At 40.3% G+C, this 24,161-nt stretch overlaps 1 protein-coding gene across 1 annotated transcript in view; it reads left to right on the top strand.

Moving 5' to 3' along the window:
• Positions 1 to 1,553: 1,553 nt before the first annotated feature.
• The window catches only part of LOC148010980 (uncharacterized), a 39,503-nt gene continuing 16,895 nt past the window's right edge, over positions 1,554 to 24,161 (top strand). Inside the window, exon 1 of the mRNA XM_087671603.1 lies at positions 1,554 to 2,050. Coding sequence (XP_087527729.1) covers positions 1,554 to 2,050 — 497 coding nt within the window. The remainder of the gene's footprint in view (positions 2,051 to 24,161) is intronic.

The following is a 24,161-nucleotide window of genomic DNA, read 5'->3' as shown; positions in this document are numbered from 1 at the left end:
GTATATACAAAAATGTCAAATCCAAGCTTCAGAGTATGTTAGTCTTTGAGGATTTTCAAGATGAGATGGATTGTTGAGATATTTGCAATCACACCTAATGTAGCCTCTTTGTATGAGGCAGTCTGGGCTTAGGACATGCAGGCTGTAGTAATCCCATATGCACAGAGAGGGAAGATTGCTACCCATCCAACAACTATAAAGCATTGTACTTGACTACCACTTTTCATATGGAATGAATACAATGTCATGATGCTTTGTACTTTTAGTTAAGTGTCGTGTCATTCTCAGTCATACACAAGATTGTGTTTATGAGTCCAAGTCTCAATCTTGGAACCTAATTCACTTGTGTAACAAACAATGTCTTTGTCTCTATCATCATGAGTTCATTCTTCTTCTTCCATCCACCATAGCTCACTGCCATGTCCTAGATCACGCTCATTTCGACATGGTATCAGAGCCCAGTCAGGCATGGCATTGCTTCTCCATCCTTTCTTGATTCCTCTCAAAAAAAAAAATCGGGAACCCCTCCACGCCACACATAACCTTAAAACTAGGTTATGCCATAGCCTCCACTCTCTCTCTTTCCCATTTGTCTCTTCATCATTCATTGTTTTTTGCTAGCCGAGAGCAATCGTCCTTCTCCTGTGGACTCAAACATCTACAGCATCGTCCTGTTGATTGGAGCTTGCACGACTGCATCCTGGATCTCAAAACTGACCTCCTTTGCCAGGGAGACTGACCGTAGCCTGTGTGTCTCGTGAATTCACTAGATCTCAAAACTGACCACAACTTGTGTGTCCCGTGAATTCACTGCTTGCACCACTCACAGCATCGGCAGTGGTCTCTCCAAGAGTCAATCATCAGGGATTCCAACTATATGGCCTTTCACAGATTGCATCACACCATCAATATCTCCTACACAGGCCTATTTCTTAAACAGCTTTTAGATGGATCGTCTGAATTGCAACACCTGAGTTCTCCCTTTGTCCCCGTCTTCTCTAAGAGAGCAGCTACCTGTCCTTCCTCAGAAGATGAGAAAATCTGCCTGGATCGAAGGTCTCTCCTCGATCCTCCATTCCACCATATCAGCCGGCTACACATCGTGTGCATCTATAGGACTTGTTTCAAAAGCGGGTTTCCTCAGCTTACGGCGAGCTGCTAACAGGAGTGCATCATTTGACAATTTTGTCTACTGCCCCTCAATATTGAAGCTCGAAAAAGAGAGGTTGCATCATTTACAACAACATTGGCTTCAGGGTGAGCCTGCCATAGTGACAGATGTACTCGACAAGACCAAAGGCCTGAGCTGGGAACCTATGGTGATGTGGTGGGCCTTCAAAGAACAAACCAAGGACAAATTTGCTGAAGAAAGCTGCTTATGCGGCTGCATAGCTGACAGAAAATCAGCGCCAGAGTGATTGATAAATCTGATTTTGAAGCCTTCAACAATCATTTCACTCCGGGCTTGTGATTTGCAGTGGCTTGATTGATACTCAGTTCCCTTGATGGTCATATCTATGCACATATAATTGCCTATATATAGAGTAGAAGTGATGAAGGTTCCCATGCTGCAAGGCCTCGATCTTAGTCACACCAAGGTTTCAAACATTGACGCTCCATTGCACTCTGGTTCAAAGACATTTGTGAGGCTTCGCAGTAGGAAGAACGTTGAAATAGTAGCAGATGAGCTTCTGGTTGAGGACCTTTTCAGCACACCCACATTTGGAGCAAGGACACCAGCTAGGCTAAGGCTGTCTGTGGGAAAAAAACAGGCGCCAAATTTAGAGGCTGGTGACCAGGTGGCTCTAGGAGACGATGTGGAGATGATGAGTGAGCACAGACGCTCCTTGTTTGAACCTCTGGGTCCCAAGAGGGGTCGTGAGAGGTCGCCAAAGAGTCTGCTACCACCTCCAGATTTTGAAGCAGCTTCATACCCTCGTGGGTGGTGGATTTCTGGAAAGAAAAGGAAACTTGTGAACGTAGATGTTGTTGAGAGTATGAGGCGTATTGTAGTTCATGAGATGCATCGCAAGGATCAGGAGATTGAAGGGTTGGACATGGATATGAAGACTACCAATGCAATCAAAGACCAAGAGACTGAAGAGGACCAAATGACCAATGCAAGCAAAACGGTGGAGAAAAAGAAGAAGAAGAAAACCTACATCAAGATGAAGAAGGACAAGAAGATTTGTTATGCTCATGATGGCATACCTAAAAAGACTGAAAACCATAAGGGCCTGCCGGTCCTTGATACATCAATTTTTTATTGACTTCTTTAGCCTTGTAATGTTTAGCCCAAATGTCTTTATCATAAGCTTGTAAAACTCCTCATGTAGCCTTGTACTACAGCCTCTATAAGGCCCCTGCTAAAGCCTCTGAATGACCATCATGTTTGTGGTACCCACACTTAGCCTTTTCTGCGACAGCCTCTAGTGTTTTGCCATGTTTATGGTGTGCCCACACTTTGCAGGTGTTACTTTCACTAAAGCCTCTACACACTTTGTACTTTCTGGTTGTGATTGAGGAGGGGCGTTGAGATATTTGCAATCACACCTAATGTAGCCTCTTTGTATGAGGCAGTCTGGGCTTAGGACATGCAGGCTGTAGTAATCCCATATGCACAGAGAGGGAAGATTGCTACCCATCCAACAACTATAAAGCATTGTACTTGACTACCACTTTTCATATGGAATGAATACAATGTCATGATGCTTTGTACTTTCAGTTAAGTGCCGTGTCATTCTCAGTCATACACAAGATTGTGTTTATGAGTCCAAGTCTCAATCTTGGAACCTAATTCACTTGTGTAACAAACAATGTCTTTGTCTCTATCATCATGAGTTCATTCTTCTTCTTCCATCCACCATAGCTCACTACCATGTCCTAGATCACGCTCTTTTCGACATGGATGAAGTTAACGCAATTGCACTTAATGTTAAAAATGAAGATCTTGAGGAAGAAGTTGGGCAAGAGTATTTCTATGATCCAGCCAACTCTTTTCCTTTTGATCCAGGTGGAAGTGTTCCTTTTGATCCAAGTGAGACTTGTCATGAGCCATTTGCTGCCACTAATTGTTCTATTTCCATGGATGCTTGGACAAGATCTAAGAGCCCTAATACACTACGTATGAAGGAAAAAATTTGTGGAAAGCCAATGTTCATTCTAATAGACAGTGGCAGTACTCATAGTTTTGTGAATAAGTCCATCATGGACAAGCTGAATTGTATTCCCATAAATTTACATCAGCCCATTAGAGTTCAAGTGGCCAATGGTGAAGAGGAAATCAGCACAAAGATATGCCCACAAGTTTCTTTACAGCTAGCTGAAAATTTTGAAGCAAAAGTAAACCTGATCACTTTGGAAATGGGGCCTATAGACATTGTGCTTGGTTGTGATTGGTTGATGACATTAGGCAGGATCACTATGGATTTCTCATAGTTGTATATGGAGTTTATCTTCAATGGACAGCTCATCCATTTACAAGGAATTCTTAGTAGATCTGATTTTCAGCTTATTACCATTCAACAACTCAAAAGGGAGTACAAGAGGCACTCACAAATATTGGTTTTGCATTTGAATAAAGAGATGCAAGGTCAACCCAATAATTCAGCAAACCATCCAGCCTTGTGACAGCTCTTCTTGAGGAGTATAGGGATTTGTTTGAGGTACCTACTTCATTACCTCCCAAGAGAACAGTAGATCACCCCATTGATTTGCATCCCAACTCAAAGACAATCAATAAGCCACCTTACAGATTATCAAAGTCTGAATGAGAGGAAGTAGCCAAGAAAATCAAGGAGCTTCTTGAGATGGGATTCATTGAACCAAGTTCTTTGCCTTATGTATCTCCAGTTTTGTTAGTAAAAAAGAAAGATGGATCTTTCAAAATGTGCATTGACTACAGGGATCTTAATAAGATCACAGTGAAGAATAGGAATCTGATACCAAGGATTGATGATTTGCTTGATGAGCTCAATGGGGCTCGATTCTTTACAAAGATTGATTTGAGGTCAGAGTATCATCAGATTCGCATGCGATAGGGTGATGAAGTCAAGACTGCTTTTAGGACTAATCGGGGGCTCTATCATTTCTTAGTGATGCCATTTGGGCTTACAAATGCTCCAGCTATCTTCCTGAGCCTGATGAATAAGATTTTACAACCTTTCCTCTTTCAGCTTGTCTTGGTGTTCTTTGATGACATTCTGATCTACAATAAGACTTTACAAGATCACTTGGCACATATGAGGAGGGCTTTTTATGTATTGAGACATCACAGACTTTTTGCTAAGGAGAAGAAGTGTTCTTTCATGCAGACTGAAGTGGAATACTTGGGACATATTATCAGTGAAAAAGGAATACAGACTGATCCCAAGAAGGTGCAATGTATAAAAGATTGGCCAACACCCACTACTACTACTTCTCTTAGAGGATTCCTTGGTTTATCTTCATTCTATCACCGATTCATCAAGCATTATGCGGCCATTGCAGCTCCTTTAACTGATAGGTTGAATAAGGAGGCTTATTTTTAGGATGCTCTTGCATATAGTAGCTTCAACCAGTTAAAGGGACTCCTTACCTCTGCTCCTATCTTGGTACAGACTTTTCCTAAGAATTTACCATACAGTGTGATGCTAGTGGCCGTGGCATTGGGGCTGTTTTGTTACAGGAGCATGGAGTGATTGCCTTTGAGGGCTGTAAGCTTACAAATAAAGAAATGGCCATGAATGTTTATGACCAAGAGATGTTGCCTATCTTGCATGCAATTAAGAAGTGGCACCGTTACTTGTATGGCAGCCGATTCAGAGTACATAGTGATCACAGGGTTCTTAAGTATTTCCTTACTCAATCCAATCTTACTCCTAAGCAACATCGGTGGGTAGCTACACTACAGAATTATGATTTTGACATCACTCATACAAGGGCCAAAGACAATATAGTGGTTGATTCTCTTTCTCGTATGTGGGCTTGCAAAGTTTCAGCTATGACTGAGTTGGATAGTGATTGGATTAAAGAATTACAGGAGGCTTATCTTTTGGATGAAGAATTCAACCATATTTTTTAGAAATTACAGCAATTTATTATGGAAGAAAACTCGCATTATTAGTTCAAAAATGGCCTTATTTGGTTGAAAGGTAAGATTATTATTCCTTCTACCTCTTCTTTTACACGGAAATTTATGGAGGAATTACATTCTTTGTCTTTAGCTAGACATTTAGGAGTTTTCAAGACCTATGATAGGATCATCAAAAGTTTCTATTGGAAAGTACTGTGGAAAGATGTCAAGGGCTTTGTCATGAAGTGTATGCCTTGTCAGTAGAATAAGGACAACACCCATGAGCCAAGAGGTTTGTTATAGCCATTACCTATTCCTACAGGTAAATGGACTCATATTACTATGGATTTCATTACTGGCTTGCCTACTACCAAGAAGGGATGGAATAGTATATATGTGGTGGTAGATAGACTCATCAAGGCATCCCATTTTATTTCAACCAAGATTCAGTTTACTACCTCTCAAGTGGCCATTCAGTTTATGGAGCAGCTTTTTAGACTACATGGATTATCGTAGGTGATTATTCATGATAGAGACTCAAAGTTTATGAGTAACTTTTGGTAGGCGGTATTTACATATGTGGGCACTAAATTGGCTCCATCTATGGCCTATCATCCACAAACCGATGGACAGATAGAAAGAGTCAATAAATGGTTGGAGACTTATCTTTACCATTTCTGCTATGATGTCCAAACTTCATGGAATTCTTGGTTACGCTTGGCTGAGTTTGCTTATAACAATTCTACCCATGCTAGTATTGGAGTTTCACCCTTCAAGGCTCTATATGGTTACAAGGTGCCCTTACCCATAGTCATCTTTAATGAAAAGATTAATCCTCATGGGAAGGAAGAATTAGAAAGAATGCAGACCCTTCTTCAGCAATGCAAGATGAATCTTGGGAAAGCTTAAGACAAATGAAGATGTATGCTAATGAGAAGAGGCGGCCTTTAGAGTTCCAAGAAGGAGATTTGGTCTTACTAAAGGTGCCCAAGTCCTGGTACTCTACATTAAAAGATGGATCTAGTAATAAACTCGCCCACAGGCTTTATGGCCCTTACCGAATCCTTAAGCGAATTGGAGACTTGGCATATAGATTAGAGCTTCCCTCTTCCACAAAGATTCACAATGTCTTCCATGTTAGTCATCTCAAGCCTTTTTATGGTGATCCAGTGGATATAGTTGATGAGCTGCCACCTATTGATGAAGAAGGTCTTATTCAGTACATCCCAAAGGCTGTTATAGGTCAGTGTGAGAAGAAGCTTTGATCTCATTCTATCATGGAATATTTGATCAAATGGAGAGTTTTACCACCTGAGGAAGCTTCTTGGAGGCCTGATTCTATATTGGATGAGTTTCCTTTCTAAGGGATACATTGGTGGCTGAAGCTTATTGATTATGAAGCTAGTGATGATGCAGGCAAGGTCAGGACAGCACACTATTTTAGAACAATTTTTATCGTGCCTAATTTTCAGAATTAAGCTATCTACATAGGCTTAAATTACTCTTCAAGAGCTTTGTTTTGATATATGGCATGCCTCATTTGGACACTTCTACTAGAAGTTATGGTAGATTTGGTCCAGTAGAGTCTGTTTACACAACAAGCTATCTACTTCATTTTGAGATTATCTGTTGAAGATTTTATGGTTCCATATACTTTTGAAATATTCTACATCATGTACATAGCTGAGGCCTACTCTTGTTCTTCAATTTTAGTCCATATGGTTGGTCATACTTCATTCATTTTCCCATTTGTAAAGCTATAAAAACAGAGTAGTACTCTATTCTATCCATCCTTTTCTAGTCTTTCAGGTTTGTTTTTTAGGACAAAAACTTTTGGAAAGGGATGGATTATAAGAAGCTAGGAATAAGGACTTAGTGTAAAATAATATTGATATTATGCCATGTCACACTAACATTGGTATAATAGGAGAGAACATATAATTTTTCACATATTTTTGCCACATTAATACAATTACTGTCCTTCTCTCCCATCTTGCTCATAGCTTCCATGGCTTCTCTCTCTTTCCTATCTTTCTCTCTCCAAATCTAGTATTTCTCTCTCCTAATCACTCTTTTTCTCTCTCTTCTGTAGTATTCTCTCTCCTCTTTCTCTCTCTCTATCATTCACTCTCTGACAAAAGGCTTCAATAGCAAAGAGGAACAATGTCGTCTTTTGGAAGTGGTAATGGTGCATCAAGAAGCGGTGTAGGAGGTGCTGCTACTGTACCGGCTATTCAAACACGGAGGATTCGTCCACCAACCTTCAGCAAAGGAAAGTTAGATGGTACAAAATACACCTTGTGGAAGTTCAAATTATAACTATCCTTGATTATTATGAGCTTTTGGAGACTATGCTGGGGACTGACGCAGAACCATAGCCTACCCCTGACCCATCAAATTCTAGTGTGATGATTCCTCCGAATACAGATCTTCTATGATATTGGAAACAAAGGAATACAAATGCATTGTGTGCCTTAGTTACAATTTGTTCTGATAGTGTTTTGACTTTGATTCAGCATACAACCAAAGCATCAAACGCTTGGAATGTACTGAGGAGTCAGTATAAAACGTGAAACCAAACAGGTTCAAAACTTGGAGAATCAACTAGTAGAAGAGAAGTTTGCTGAAGGACAGACACTTGAAGCATTCATCACTTAGATTAAGAATGTACACGACTAGATGGCTCGCACTGGGATACAAAAGACTAGCGAGGAGCTAGCGACGAGGAGGTAATTTTGGATTTGTTCACAAAAGTTTGATGGACTAGTAACTATCCTTAATACTCAGGTGAGATTTCAAGCTTTGACTTTTGAGGAGTTTTGTGCATTATTGATGGAGAAGGAGTTGAGGCTAAAAGCTTGACAAGGAAGAAACAATGGAGAGGGCCTTTGCATGCCCGGATCTATCTCGTTTTCCCAAATGAGAGCTAAGCCTTCACACCTTGCCCTCCTTGCTACATTCTCTGCCAATGCAAAAGGCAAAGGTGCTTACTCCACCAAAAATAATGTTGACAGAAAGAAGAAGGGCGGTAATAAGAAGTTTCAAGGAGAGTGCTTCGACAGGAAGAAGAAAGAACATGCAATCGCATATTGTCATGTCAAGAAGGTAGATGAAAAGAATGGTACCCTTAAAAGTAAAGGGAAAGAGACAGCCAATACGACTGAAGCAGAGTTGGAGTTATTCATGGTGACCATTGAGAAAGTGTGCTCCTCAATGCAAGAAGAATCTGTCATTGGCTCATGGGTGTTGGATAGTGGGGCCTCCCATCATATGACCAACCAAAAAGGTCTATACAATTCTCTGCATCCTCTACAAGAATCCATCACTGTGACGATTGGAAATGATGCAAAATGCCATGCTGTGGGCACATGTACTATTTCTTTTGTTGCTCCAAATGGTGAAGTCAAAAAACTTTCAAATGTGTTGTATGTTCCCAAAATTAGGAGAAATTTGTTATCATTGCTGCCATAACTAATATTGGTCATGAAGTGATGTTCAAGAAGAGAGATGCAGATATTCTCGACAGTGCTAGCAAAGTTGTTGGCAAAGGAGAAAGAAGAAACAACCTATATGAGCTAAGTGCTCTTATAGCCACCACTATACTGGGCACAAGTAAGCTTTGGCATGAAAGGTTTGGACACATCAAATTTGCAGTGTTGAAGGAGATGCACAAGCAAGGTATGGTTGCTCACCTACTTGTAGTGACTAAATTGAAGGAACCATGTGAAGCTTGTATGATGGGCAAGCAACAAAGAAAGACATTTTGCACAGGAAAGCAAGAATAGAGCACAAGCTCCTCTAAAGTTGGTTCATGCTCACTTGTGCGGTAAGATGCCTTCAGAGGCCGTGGGGGGATCTTCTTATTTTATGTTGATTGTTGACGACTACAGTAGGAAGATGTGGGTGTACTTCCTTCGTGATAAGGCTCAAGCTTTTGGTAAGTTTAAAGAATGGCTAAAACTAGTTGAGAATGAAACAGCGAAAAGTGTGAATAAATTTAGAACAAATGGTGGTGGTGAGTTCAACTCAAAGGAGTTTGAAGATTTTTGTAAGAGCAAAGGGATCAAGCATCAATTGATGATGCCTCACACCTCAACAGAATGGTGTTGTGGAATACAAGAATCACACCATTGTGGAGATGGCAAGATGCATGCTAAAGGGCAAGGGATTTCCTAACCATTTTTGGGTAGAAGGTATTAATACTGCAGTCTACATTCTAAATCGGAGCTACACAAAGGCTTTCAAGGGAAAAACACCTCATGATGCTTACACTGGTAAGAAACCATCTATCTCACATTTCAAAATTTTTGGATGTGAATGTTATGCACATGTTCCAAATGAGAAGAGAAACAAGTTAAAACCAAAAAGTAGAAAATGTATCTTCTTGGGTTATAGTGATGAGTAGAAGGCTTGCAAATATGGCAAGTTCTTCTATGTAATGTGCCTGCTCCTCAAATCGCGGGACACATCTTAGCAGTCCATCGAGAGATATATCTAGAAGATGCTGCCTGGCACTCCCAAGGAATGACACAGGGTTTGCCAACTACGGTCTCTCGAGTCTGCCTCTACAACAACAAAACTTATTCGGCCGTTCCCAGTAGGATCGACCTGAAGTCCGGGTTCCTAGCCAACATTGTCTAAGGTCATAGACCGACTTTTTCCTAACATTTCTCATTAACATTTCCTTTGAGGAAAGCTCTCAGCTAACCGAGATCACCCTTGCGTAGGATAGACCTATTGGTCACATCCACCACGCTTCCCTCAGGGGTTGTTTTAGTTATCTAATTACCTACCACATTATGTTTGACATATAAAGGCAGCTTCCTTAATTAACCCATTAATCACAGGTTCCTGTACGTAATTTAGGGCACAGACACAAAGACAAGTTAAAACAAGATCAAACACTTCCTTAACTTATCTTCGAAAAAATGTGTGTCTCCTGCCCATATAAGAGAATTAAGTGTTCCTTTCTGCCTCCTCAGAAAAAATCCTTCCGTCTTCCGACAACAAACCCTGAAGGTTTATCCTCCCAATATTCCGCCTTGTAACTAGTATCAAGGCCTCGAGATCCCATCTCAAGTCATGTAGAACACTTGTGTAGGGCTCGGAGGCATTGGGATTTATGGCCAGAGGCCCCACTGGTACCCAAGCGTCCTCCTACGCCAAGTAATTTCCACGGAGAGACCTCTCGTGGCGGGTTCGGTCCACATTCCCAGCGCGGAATCATAACCCCCTTGGTTAGGGTTTGGGGTAGCTAGTGCCATCCTTCCTTAATTATCCCTTTAGGAAATCAACCACAATTGAAGCAACCAGCTTAATAACAATCACTAGGGAAAACATCCCTTTTGTTTCCATGGCAATCAGTCATCTCAGACCCGGCTGTGCAATCATCAAACACATCCCACTTGGATTAACACCCAAAACCACATTAACAAATAGTTGAATGCACAACCTCTTGATTCAAGGCATCACAATCCCATTGCACGCACAATCAGAATTTAACTTAGATGTATCAAAACACTTGCTCAAGGGATTTATAACCTTTTCAAACAACCAAGCATAACTTGGGTCAACAATCCTTTTAGGGTTAGGTCACCAGCTTCAATTAAGCTAGGAGCGTATCCATTTGCAATAGTCCACAGCATGATCGACAAAACAATTTGCAGGCAATTATACTTATTCCTAATGCACTGGATCTCATGAAGGTCTAGGTTTCTATCCATCGGAAACTATCATTTCATGTGTTTCTTTTAGTCATGATCGCGAAGCATGAATTCTAAATGACGATTCATGCACTGAACTGGTTTAAAAGCTATTATTTTATGTGAAATAATGCAAAAACCTTATCATTTTATGTGTGTAAAAGCTATCATTTCATGCATATAAACTTATGTGAACTCCATACTCTATCATTTCGTACATGCAACCTAGCGCCTAAGTCTCATACGTGTTCCATGCACATAGCTAACCCCTTCATTTCTTTCATGAGAAATAAAACGTATTTAATTACAAAGCTTAAAGAACCTGAGTTTGATTTGTGATCGTAGGGACATTCGTTACGTTGGTTGCTCCGCTTGCCTATCCCGCATTACCGGTACCAATGGTAGCTTTGGCACCTATGCTTCCCACGACTTTCTTCTTGGGAAGCATTTGCCCCACAGAGATTGGACAGTACGGACCTCGATGGATTTCAGGACGATAGGCTCGGGTAGGAAGGGTCGTTAGATAGGGGTCCTTCACCAAAAGCTGGCTTCACGAACGTGACTCCTCGAGGCTACACACCAACTCTCACTCCCTCTCTTTCTCTCTCTCTCTCTCTCTCTCTCTCTCTCTCTCTCTCTCTCTCTCTCTCTCTCTCTCTCTCTCTACCTTCTTTTCCTCTTCTTCTCTCTCTCTCTCCTCTTCCTCTTCTACCTCTTCTTCTCCTTCTCTTCTTCTCTTCCTCTCCTTCCTTCACTTCTTCTCTCCTTCTCTTCTTCCTCCTCTTCTCCTTCTTCTTCTCCTTCTCTTCTCACTACTTCTCTTCTTCTTTTTTCCCTCTTCTTCTCCTAGTTCTTCTCTTCTTCTTCTCCCACTCCTTCTTCTTCTCTCCTTCTCCTTCTCTCCTTCTCCTTCACTCCCTCTTCTTCTCTTCTCTCTCCCGCTCCTTCTTCTTCTCTCCTTCTCCTTCTCTCCCTCTTCTTCTCTTCTCTCTCCCTCTTCCTTCTTCTCCCTCTCTCTTTTCACCTTTCCCTTCTCTCTTCTCTCTCTCTCTCTCTCAACGCTGATCTTGGAAGGGGGGGGATTTCTTGACCACCGGGTGTGATGGCGCAGGCCTGGGTGGGGAGGGGGGCCCACTGACGAAGCTGGGGGAGGGGGCCTGGATCTGTCAACTGAATGCCAAGGAGGAGGGGTGCTTGTCCAGGATGATAGGGGGTCTACCTGTACGTTAGGCTGGAGAGGGGGCCGCTGTGCTGCAATGGAGGGGAGGGAAGGTGACAGAGCAAGAAGGGGGGGACATGCTGCATAGGGGGGGGCGCCGGGGAGAGCTCCCTCCTCTCGTCGTAGCCTGGGGGGGCTTTATAGAGGGAGGAGGTATGGGGGGAGATGGCGCTCCCGCCGTCTGGGGGGGGCTGCATGCCCCCCTCTTATAACTTACTTTTACTCTCTCTCTCTCTCTCTCTCCCCACCATGCAGTCGGCAAGGAGAGAGAGAGGGGATTAAAATTTTTTTAAAAACTGAAAATTTTCTCTTAACGGGGAGGGGGAGGGGGTCCTATGGGGAGCACGAGAATATTACATTCCACTTTATCATCAAGCGAAGAAGTAGTCTAGTATGAACTTGTCCTGAGAGCTATCCGTATCCTTAAGGAGGAGAAAGTATCATCTTCAAATGATGAGGAAAAAGTTCACCAACTTGGCATCACCACACTGGAAAAGCCATTGTCGCATTGGGTGAAGCAGCTCTATGACCACAATAATCTTGTGCCTACATTTGTTGAGGAGAAGGCAAACAGTGTGGCAGACCAAGGAGGTCTCAAAGAATAGAGGAGCAAAGGAGGGCTTCCACTCACATAGTCAATATGGCCTTGATGGCTGAAAAAAAAAATTTAATGGGTTAGTAGAGGAAGATATGGAGATCCACATCAATGAGTTCTAGAAATTAGTGTTCAATAGCCTAATTTAGGATGAAGAACATCTCGTGATGTTTTTCAACATGAGTCTAAAAGGAAGAGTTTCAATGTGGTATCATGGCTTAGTCAGGACCATAACCACAATCAACTTATTCTTTATGGCCTTTTGAAGAGAGTTTTCCCTTGAGAGAGGTGGTCAATATTGACTGCATGTTTTGAATATGACACATCAAGAGGGCCATGAGAATGCTTGATATACACCAAGAAACTAAAATAGGTGTTTCCCAAATGACAAACCTCTATTTCTATTCCACCTGCTACCCAACTATAATACTTTTTACATGGATTAGACTTCAATATCCAAGTGTAGTTTAGTAGTTTTGCTATTGCTGATATAGACACTGCTATTACACAAGGAGAGGAGGTAGAGTCACGCTTACAAGATGCCTACACATCTAGGACTAACCTAAATTTAAGTCTAGGTCTTGGAAATAATTTGGCATTGATCAGTGGAAGTCAAGGTGCAACTAGTACATCTATGACCAATTTGAATGGAAGAGAAAGCATAATGTAGGACATACCCATAATGTAGGATGTACCCATGCTATCAACCCCTCTCAATGTTGCTATGCCAATGGCTAGTCAAATGATTCCACTAAATGATGAAAGCCAAATGGCAAACCCTAATGTCATACCGACTAATCAATGATTGATCCCTAGTCAGGTAGTTAGGCTTGTTGAATAGCAAGTGGATGATCAGGGTTATGACTCTAGTATGTCAAATATTCTTGGCAAAGTCAAGGACATGATGAAGCATTATTTTGATATGATAATGGAACACTATAGAAAAATAGCCGCAGATGTTAATTTCCTAAAGAAGTAGCAAAACTTGATAGAAAATCAATGACTTGAAGAGGGTGGTTCATCAAGATTTACTTGTAAGTGGTGCGGTGGTCAGCACTTTCCAAGAAACTATCCTAATGTCAAATGTGACATATGTGGGAAGTCTAGCCATCTAGCTAGTACTTGTTGGAGTAAAATCATCTCTTTTTAGTAAGGGAGTAGGCAGCCAAGTTTGATTAATCATCAAGCACAATGGAATAACCTTCATTAGGATGAGGGACGAAAGCAAATATTTTAGAGAGAAAAAGCTATTATAGAAGAGCTACCTAGTGGTAGTGGTGTCAGCCTTATCAAAGCTATGCATGTCAATACTATTGAAACTTCCAATTTACAAACCATTGCAAGAGGACATAAGGCTAAAGAAGACGATAGTGATAATGTAAAACCTATGGAGGCAAATCCTAAATAGGATGATAAGGGGACATAAGTCCTTAACCATGATGTGGATGCTAGTCCTCTAAAAGCTTCTATGATGAAAAGGTTGACTCTAATAAGGAGTTGCTAAAGAAGAAGGTAAAAGCTAAGATAGAGGCACCTAAGCCTATTCAGTGTGACCAAGAGAAAAATGAGTTTGGCGGGAGAAGCAAACCATTCCTAATTATCATGAATTTGACATAGCCAATTCTCTTTGCAAGGTGATCTCCTGTAGTAGCTGATCAAGTCACTACCATGAGTGAATAAGGATTTTAATAAGATCCTTTGCATTAGGTATGTCAACGAACCATGTAGTAGCTAATCAAGTTATTTCCATGAGTGCATAAGAATTTTAAGAAGATACTTTTCATTGGGTATGTCATCGAACCCTTAGGAATAGCATGTGTGGGAGAGGACTGGCTTGAACATGTTGAAAAGCATTGCCCAAGGATGGTAGCATATATTGATAGCATATTATTGGGTCATGCCATTGTGGATATTGGATCCTCCATCAACATTATGAGTTCAGAATAATTGATAGAAAGGCTAAGACTAGAAATCCAAAGGATGCCTCCACAATTCTCCGCGTGGCTAATGACAGTTTAAGACAACCCCAAGGTTGCATTACCAAAGTCCATGTGACTATTGCTAATTTGAAATAAATTTGTACTTTAGGGTTATTAGATTTATAGGGTGGCCAAGCTATCAAGTATTATTAGGAAGGCCATGGATTTGCAATCTGACTGTCAAGTTTATATATCCATTGGCCACTTGATTTTTTGCAAAGGTGCCAGACATATAATAGTAGATGCATATCTTGAATCTCCTCAAAGTGAGAGAGTATCCTTATCTTTGATAAAATTAAATGCATTAGAGGATCCTTCTAGTAGTGAAACTTCATCAAGTGATGAATAAAGAGAGGGGTCCACTATAGAATATGTTTATCAAGTGACTCTAAATGAGCCAATAGAAGCTCAAGTCAAAATCAGAGATGCAGATGTGATTGAGCTAGATCTTGAAACATTTGATGAGCCACCACTTATTAAATTAAGATCTATGCTTAGTCTAGAAGAGAGGAAGGACTACATGTCCTTGATCCAAGAATTCTATGATATTTTTATCTAGAGCTATAATGAGCTGAGGAGTATCCCTCCTAGTCTGGGCTGTGCATTCTATTCCCTTGAAGGAAAATAGCCATCATATTCGACAAAAAGTGAGGTGTATGCCTTTTGAGCTAAGGGATGGACTATTGAGGAGCTACAAAAATTGTATAAGGCTAGCTTGATATTTCCTATACAACAGATGGAGTGGTGTTTACCAATAGTTTATCAAGAAAAAGAAAAATAATCAAATCTAGCTTTGCATAGATTTTAGGAAGCTTAATAAAAATACGATCAAAGATTACTATCCATGGTCGTTTATTGATCGAATTCTAGATTAGTTAGTGGGTAGGGATATCTATTCATTTATGGACAGCTTTGCCAGTTATAACCAAATGGCTATGGCAAAGGAAGATAAGTTGAAAATGATATTTATCACTATATTTAGCACCTTTGCATATTTCTTATGGAGTGATATTGAATATAATGCTAAATCACAATCAATAAGCTTCATGAATCTAAAAATTTAAAAAACTAGAAGCTAATATTAAATTAAATTATAATAATCATAAAAATTGATTTTTTGATGAAAATTTTAAGGGTGAGAAAATTTACTGAAAATTGACGCAAAGTTTATGAGTATATAATGGCTATAGAGCATGAGGTTAACCTCAGTCTACACCCATTTGTGTGATAAAGTGATCAACTAGAGGGTGTTTTTTATGGGAAAAATATCGTGAAACATAGAAAACACCCTACATAATGAATGAACACATTAAAAAGAAAAAATGGTAAGAGTTTTACATAGAAATATAAGTGTTTGTGAATTGAAATGAAGCATATAGGGTTCATTCAATATTTTTAAAGAGAGGGTAGCATGGATTAGTCCAGTATCATTTCTAAGCAACACAACACTTTGTTAGAAAGAAGATCATTGAAAGAATATTTTTCACATGACAAATTGGTTGGTTTGTAATTAATTTGTTTGAGTACTATATGGCATTATACCTTGCATTTGCATTCTCATACATGGTATCAAGAAAGAGAAAGTCTCATGAATGCATTGCAATTGGTTGCTCAAATTATTGACACCAATGATGAGAGTGTCATGATCTATGAGGTATAGGATAGTATGATTTTCTTTGAGGACTGATGAAGTGAGGAAACAAAATTATCTCTTAGAATGCTTTATCAAGAGAGTGGAAAATGTTACAATTGTGTTCAATGTTTAAGATGGTGCATCTTGGGCTAATCCCTAGGATATAGGAGAGTCATAGGAGCCATAGCGATTGGTTGGGGAGTGCTCTATATGTGTGTGCAATGAGGTGTTGATTACTTAATGTGTGGTATGCTTTCTTTGTTGGAGTTGTGATGGGAAAAATCATTGGACTATGAATTGATATAAACATGTGATTTATTTACAGTAGTATATAGCCTCTAAACACTCCTAGCCATGAGGCGGTGAGGATGGTTTGGTGAGCATAGGAGCCTGGCTAGAGCCCTAGAGCCAATGTCGGGCCCATTTTGGTCTTGACAAGTGAGTATAATCATTGAAGATGTAATATTTCCACGCAATAAAAGTTAGTTGGTTAGTTCGAAAGTTATCTAGTCAATTAATACGTTAGTAAGATTACTAATTAAAGACTAACTAAGGTAAAAATTGACTAGCATTAATAGCTAATAATTTTCATTCAATTAAAAATATATTTTAAAAAATAGAGAGTCATAAATCTGACATTTTTCTTGGATTGATAAGGACTGTAGCCACCCTTCACGAAAAGTACAATGTGAACGGGACTTATGAGCCATATTAATCACTAGTATTAATGTGTATAGTTTGAATGGTCCAAAAATATTAGATTCTTGGGGGGGGAAAAAACAATTATATTTTAGATGTTATCCTTAAAAAATAGAACTAAAAGTCATTTAAAAGAAAAGACAAGTGATGTTTTAGTTAGTTTTGGAGATTTTATAAAAAGAGAAATAAAGAAAAGTGACTGGCAAAATCGTGCGCGCCGCGATCGCAGTCTACAGGCAGTAGATAGCACTTTGAACATAGAAAAGAAGAAGGAGTGAACTAAGAGCTTTCTAACCAAGTGTCTTGCAAGTGTCTTGGATTTTTACCCCCCTTTTGGAGCCAATGCAACCATCAAATTTATGATCTGAGCATCAGATCATTGATTCTTCTAAGAGCCCCTCCACTCTTGTTCTCAGACTTATCCCCTCCTCTCTAATTTATTATAAATATGAGGCATGGGGAGGCACAAGAGAGCATAAGGAGACCCCAAAAGGCTGCAAGAGAGAGGGAGAGAGCGAGTATACCCTCCAAGAGATTGTGAGAGAGAGCTTGAGAGAGAGAGAGAGAGAGAGAGAGAGAGAGAAAGAGAGAAGAGTTACCCCGAGAGGCTGCACAATTTCCCTCTATCTCGATCCTTGATTTAACCATATTCTCTTATGCTCTCCCATCTCGAATCTATTCCACCTTCTTAATCTCTTGAGTCTACTTGCGGACAATGGCCTCCAAGCAAAGAATGTCGCGTGCAGATGACAATCTTACAACCAGAAACACAGCTTCGGGCGAAGGCATCACTGTCAATCCAATTGCGATGCCAGTTGTAAGTAATGTATTTTCAAATTGATATATGCTTGTTTTAATGCTCACAAGAGATACATTAGGCTTCGTACCTTGTGGTGCTAGAATAGGTCATTGAAAATGATAAATCGCATCTCAAATATTCAAAGATGAAGTTTGTGAAGTGCTTGTATCAAAGGGAGTTAAATTTCACCTAGTTGTTATGTGATGAATCCATGCATAGCATAAGCAACATATAGGACACTAAAGTATTGAGCATTGATGAGTCTTTGATTAATCTTTACCGAGGATAATATTGTTTAAAGTTTGCAAATGCATATACACGGTACATACATGGGAGAGATTATGTAAATTTTACATCGATGACATGCAACTCCTTGCCTTAGGAGAAAGGAAGATAAAGCCAAGAAAAAATGTTGCATAGTAGGAAAATGCTAAAAGATAATTGTCAATTAGAGAAGAGGCATAAATGCTATTGCTAGATTGATTGATTTGCATTGGAATGATAGGACTTACGTCATGTATAGTATTGGAACCTTTAGCATATGCCTTAGGCTAAAGGAGGGAATATTAAGTAAATTCTACTCTTTGGCCCCAAGGGAGAGAGTGAATATGCAATGGAATTATTGTGGCGTCTATTATTGTATTGTTTGGGAAAAATACAATTAGTTTTGTTGGTTGATTGAACAACACCCTAAATGTTTTTATTTCAATCAAGGGATTGTTGCATTGTGATTTGGATAAATATTCAAGGCTTGTGTTGATGGCAAATGCATGGTAGGAGTTTGTAATGACAAGTTGCCATGGGAATAAATGAATGTTTTTCTAGAATATGATATTAAGCTGATTGCTTTGATTGTGCTTGAATTTTAATTGGATTAATTAAGGAAGGATATTTTTCACGCGTGGATCATCTTCAAGATCACATCACGGATTATCCCGAGAGGGCACTGCTCAATTCACAAGCCGATGGTCGAGTGGTGAAAAGGCCAACCACGGAAATGGCATCTCACTCCTAGACTGCTTGTGGGTCAAGTGGAACTCTGGACACCCCTTGCCTGTCCAGAATGGAGTTGGAGTCCAACGTCTGGGACGTTGGAAGATCCTATTCTAGATAAAGGATGAAAATTTCGGTGCCATGAGATTTGGACCGAGTACTTCTGTTGGACAGAAGGGATTCATAATTCTCTTATATTGGCAGGAGACAAAGATTAACTTAAAGATAAGTTAAGGAACTTGGTTGATAAAAGGACTGCTTGTTTTGTTTTTGTATATGTGTTGTAAATTACGTGAACAAACTTTGTGCCCTAAAAGGCTTAATTAATGAAGCTTATTTTAAATGTTGCACATAAATGTGGTAGGACCTAATTAGACAACTAAAGCTATCGAGAAAAGTGCGGTGGATGTGACTTGGGTCCGTCCTACGGAAGGGTGGTCCCAGTTAGTTGGGAACTCTTCTCAAAAGACGTAATAATGAAACTATGAAGACCTAGAGTCAGTAGAGTTAGAATCCTGATTTATATTGTTTTAGGGGAGCGGAATGGGACTATGCCTTATGGGCAGAGAGGTTGAGCTTCGCATCCCTCTCGTTTCCCATTCTCCATGAACCAAGTGCAGCATAAATCTGCTTCGACTCTGTTGTTCCTACGCAAAGTGGTTCATCTGGAGCTCGACGCTAGCTACTTCCTAGAGACTTGGCTGATAAGAAAGAAACCCTGACTTCAGGTCGGTCCTAAGTGGGAACGGCCGGATACTTCCGCTTCTAGGCGACTCAGGAAGACCTAGATCACAAACCGTGTGACATTCCTTGCGAGTGCGAGGTGGCACTTTCTAGAATCCCCTCCCGATGGGCTGCTAAGACGTGTCCCACAAGTGGACAAGCAAACACGTTACAGAAGATAATCTAGAAGATGAGCCACATGCTACTATAATGCAAAGTGAGGATGGGACAATTTGTGAAGATGTGGATGGAAATGAAGAGGACAACCATGATGAGTATTATGATCCTATGGATGGATTCCCATCTGACCTATGTGGTTACTATATAAATGATCTTTGGAGGATTGATCACTTTTCTCTAAGTTTGTGTTCCATCTCTCATGATCTGTAATGTGCCGTCCTATCGGCTATCCAAGCACGTTTTAGCAGTCCATCGAGAAATGAGTCTAAGCGTTACTGTCCGGCACTCCTATGGAATGTTCTGAGGTTTGTTGCCTAGGGTTTCCCGAGTCTACCTCGCAATGGAATGTTCGTGGCCAACGAACCCACTAGGATTGACCTGAAATCTGGGTTCCTAGGGGTCAAGGTCTCTTGACACCATTCTAGCGTCGGGTTTTGGACATCCTAATTTCCACAGTGATACCCAATCCGAAGCGGATCCATACCGCACTTGCTTCAAAGAGAATGGGAAATGAGAGGGATGCATTGCTCAACCTCTCTGCCCATAGAGCATGATCCCATCCCAGTCCCCTAAAACGGCATGAATCGGAATCTATCTTATCCATACCTAAAGGTCAAATGATGGTAAAACCTTGTGAGAAGCCTGCCAATTCTCTGGGACCACCCTGCCATAGGATAGACCCATCGAGGTTCTGCCCACCCGTTTCCCTTTATAGATTTAGTTTTCTATTTAGGTCCTATCACATTTATGGTGACATTTAAAATCAGCTTCCTTAATTAAACCTTTAGGGAACATGGTTCATTCATGTAATTTATAGCACAAACACGAAAATAAAACAAAAAGTCCTTTTGACAAACAAGTTCCTTAACTTATCTTCAAGTTAATCTTTGTCTCCTGCCCATACATGAGAATTATGTATCCATTCTATCCAATAGAAGTACCCAGTCCAAATCACATGGCACGATAATTTCCATTCTTTATCTAGAATAGGATCTTCCAATGTCTAGAGCTCTACTAACCCCAAGTGACCTAGGAGTGAGACACACTTTCCATGGTTGGCCTTTTCACCACTCAACCTTCAATCCGTGAATCGAGCAATGCCCTCTCGGGTTGAAACACAACATGACCTTGGAGATGATCCACCACTCAAAATATCCTTCCTTAATTATTCCAATTAAGAATCAAGCACAATCAAGGCAATCACCCTAATATCATCTTCCAAGAAGAACATTCCTTTCTTCCCATGGCACTTGTCATTATAGACCCTTGCCATGCATTTACCATATAAGCACTTGGAATAATCATCCAAATCACATTCACAATCAGTTTAATGCAAAAGCATTTAGAATGTTATCTAATCAATCCACAAAACAATGGTATCCTTTTCCAAACATTGCCTGGAATAGTCACGATAACCTCCTATCATGTGTTTGCTCTCCCCCTTGGGATCTTGGTGTTTCCATGAGGAAATTACTTAACACTTCCTCTACTCAGCTAGGACATTTGCTCAAGACATGAGTTCTAATAGTCTCTTACTTTGATTGATAATCGAACCTTATTCCTAACGAGTACAAAAGCATCGTCTTTCCTTCGACTTAGGGTTTCCTAACTCTTGATCTCTTCATTTGCCTTTGAGGCCTAGAGCTGTTTGTATCCGTTCTAGTCCTTGAATAGGATTGATATCATCGTAGCTATTGGAGAGATCTCAAGGTGACTCTGTTTTAGCCCTTATGATTGTTGTTTGTGTTAACCATGCCCAACATCAAGACTCCCAATCTATCAAATGTAAGCTATTAACGAGAGCTTGGACAATAGTCTAGAGCTTTGATAACGATTCTTTTCTAGACTAAGATGTTTGCCATGCAATCCTTCAAGCATGCAAGTTGCAACATATACCTTCAAAGCAAGGAAAACGCACCTATTATTACGAAGATGGGAAGTTGACAATGCTTGTCTTTATATGTTTATGAATTCATCGTATAGCATTCAAACACAATGGTCTTCTCTTGATATGTGCATTCAAGGAATTCGATCTTTCGAGTACTTGCGATGCAGTTTATCCTTTTTAATGTTCTATTCTCGCGTGGAATGATAGGGGTCTAATGCTCCTCATACAAAAATTCAAAGTAGGCATCTATTAATTTTGGAAACACATTACTTACTATCGGTATCACATGTGGATTGGCGATGACGTCCTTCTGCAAGCCTTTGTTTCTTGTTATGAGGTTTCCATCCACGTGCATCATTTTCCGCTTGGGGGACATTCTCGATCATCTCACGAGTCGTGTAAGATTTTTGCACCTTGTGCTCGAGTAGTGGGGCCGTTTGTGAGTGGTGGATAATCCCGCAAGACAGGTATATGTTTGCAACCACTACGAGGAAAAGTGAGATGTGTGGCCACCCTCTTCGGAGGGGAAAGGAAAGAATCTCACTCCCTCTCTCACTCTCTCTCTTTCCCTCTTCTTCTTTTCTTCTTCTTCTCCTCCTCTTCTTCTCCTCTCTCTCTCCCTCTCTCTTCCTCTCCTCTCTCTCTCTCTCTCCCTTTCTTCTTCTCCTTCTCCTCTTCTTCTCCTCTCCCTCTCCCTCTTCTTCTTCTTCTTCTTCTTCTTCTCTTTCTACTCACCTCTCTTATTTTCTTCTTCTTCTCCTCCTCTTCTTCTTTTCTTCTTCTTCTCCTCCTCTTCTTCTCCTCTCCCTCTCCCTCTTCCTCCTCCTCTTCTTCTCCTCTCCCTCTCCCTCTTCCTCCTCCTCTTCATCATCATCATCATCATCATCATCATCATCTTCTTCTTCTTCTTCTTCTTCTTCTTCTTCTTCTTCTTCTTCTTCTTCTTCTTCTTCTTCTTCTCTCTCTCTCCCTCTCTCTTTCCCTTTGACTTTTATACATGCCTCGTGGCCTCCTTGGGCGGCCATCCCCTTTTTGGTCCATTCCTCCACCCTTTTTTCCTCCTCCTTCCTATTAGCATTGGCCTGAGCCCACATCTCTTATTCTTCACAACTTGCACGAGAAAGAGCCTAGCACTCTTTTACAAAATGAAATACACTAGGTCTGACATTCTTCTTGCTAAAATGTTAAGGTGTGCTTATTCTTGTGCACTTTCTTCTACATTTAGAAATTTTTCTATGCTTTCTGTCTTCAATTTTTTTTTAGTGTATCCCTTTGTCTTCCTCTTACCTTGGAACTATCTTCCACTTTTGATTTTCTAAATTTTTTCATATTGGCCTTTCGAGGTTTAACATTTACCCCCTCCTAGCTGAGTGGAAATCCCATGGCACTTGATGATATGGGCTGAAAATGTTGAGGGTCGGTGTGAAATGGCTCATGGTTCCTTTGGAGAGGTAGGTCATGTTGGGGACGCTCTATGAAGTAGGTTTTGAAGGTTGTCGATGTTGGAGATAAACAATTGTTGGTTGAAAAAGGCCTCCATAGTTGTTGGCTTGCCACACTGCTATACAATCTTGGCAAAGAGTGTGTATCTTCGTAAAGTGTCAAGAGGTTGCATTCATAGGAGTAGGCCATTATTTGACACATTTTACCTTATTGGGATCCACTCTAATCCCTTGTTCTCCCACAACATGACCTGAATATTCAACTTCATCCTCCATGAAAGAACACTTCATCGTCTTGGCAAAGAGTGTGTATCTTTGTAAAGTGTCAAAGACCTCTCTCATATGCTTTAAATGCTCATCCTTGGATTTACTATAGATTAGGATATCATCAAAGAAAAAAAGAACTGTTTTGAACAAGAAGGGCTCTAATATTTTATTCATAAGGGCTTGGAAAGTAGTAAGTGCATTGGAAAGTCCAAATGGCATAACCAAGAAGTGATATAACCCTCTTTCAGTTCTAAAGGCTGTTTTGAACTCATCTCCTTCCTTCATTTGGATTTGATGATAACCCGATCGAAGATCTATTTTGGTGAAGACCTTTGCATCTTTAAACTCATCCAAAAGATCATCAATTTGGGGAATAGGATACCTATTCTTGACCGTTGACTTGTTCAAATCCCAATGATCAATACACATCCGAAATTATCCATCCTTCTTTTTTACTTAGAGCATAGGAGAGACAAACGGTGATTGACTTTGCTGAATTAAACCCATTTGCAGCAATTCCTTGACTTGACGCTCTACTTCTTCCCTTTCAAACTTGGACAAGCGATAGGGAGGTTTGTTGATGGGTTTTGTATTGGGCAACAAGTCAATAGGATGGTCAACCTCTCACTTTGGAGGTAAGGATGATGGTGGCTGAAATAAATCCTTGTACTCCTCCAATAGCTCTTCTAATATTGGATTCCTTTCCTTTGAAGGAGAAGATGGATGATTTGTTGATTGTCCTTCATCTACTTTTGCAAGCAAAAGAGGGAAGATACATGATTTTGCATTGATTTCTTTTTGCAACTTCTTCATGGAAATGCATTCTATTTGTTTGTGGTCTATGCCTTTCAACTCTATGTGTTGTCCTTGCAAATTAAATTCCATTAGCATTTGCTCCAATTCCAAGGTAAAATTACCAAGTGTTTTCATCCAATTACAACCAATGGCAATGTCAATAGGCCCCATATCCAAAGTGATCAAATCCACTT

Source organism: Lygodium microphyllum, chromosome 29, assembly GCF_053477565.2.
Source record: "Lygodium microphyllum isolate KBCC chromosome 29, Lygodium_microphyllum_v1.1.10, whole genome shotgun sequence".
NCBI classification, from domain to species: domain Eukaryota; kingdom Viridiplantae; phylum Streptophyta; class Polypodiopsida; order Schizaeales; family Lygodiaceae; genus Lygodium; species Lygodium microphyllum.
Note: the sequence above shows the minus strand (reverse complement) of the source record. Positions and strands in the feature narration are given on the sequence as shown.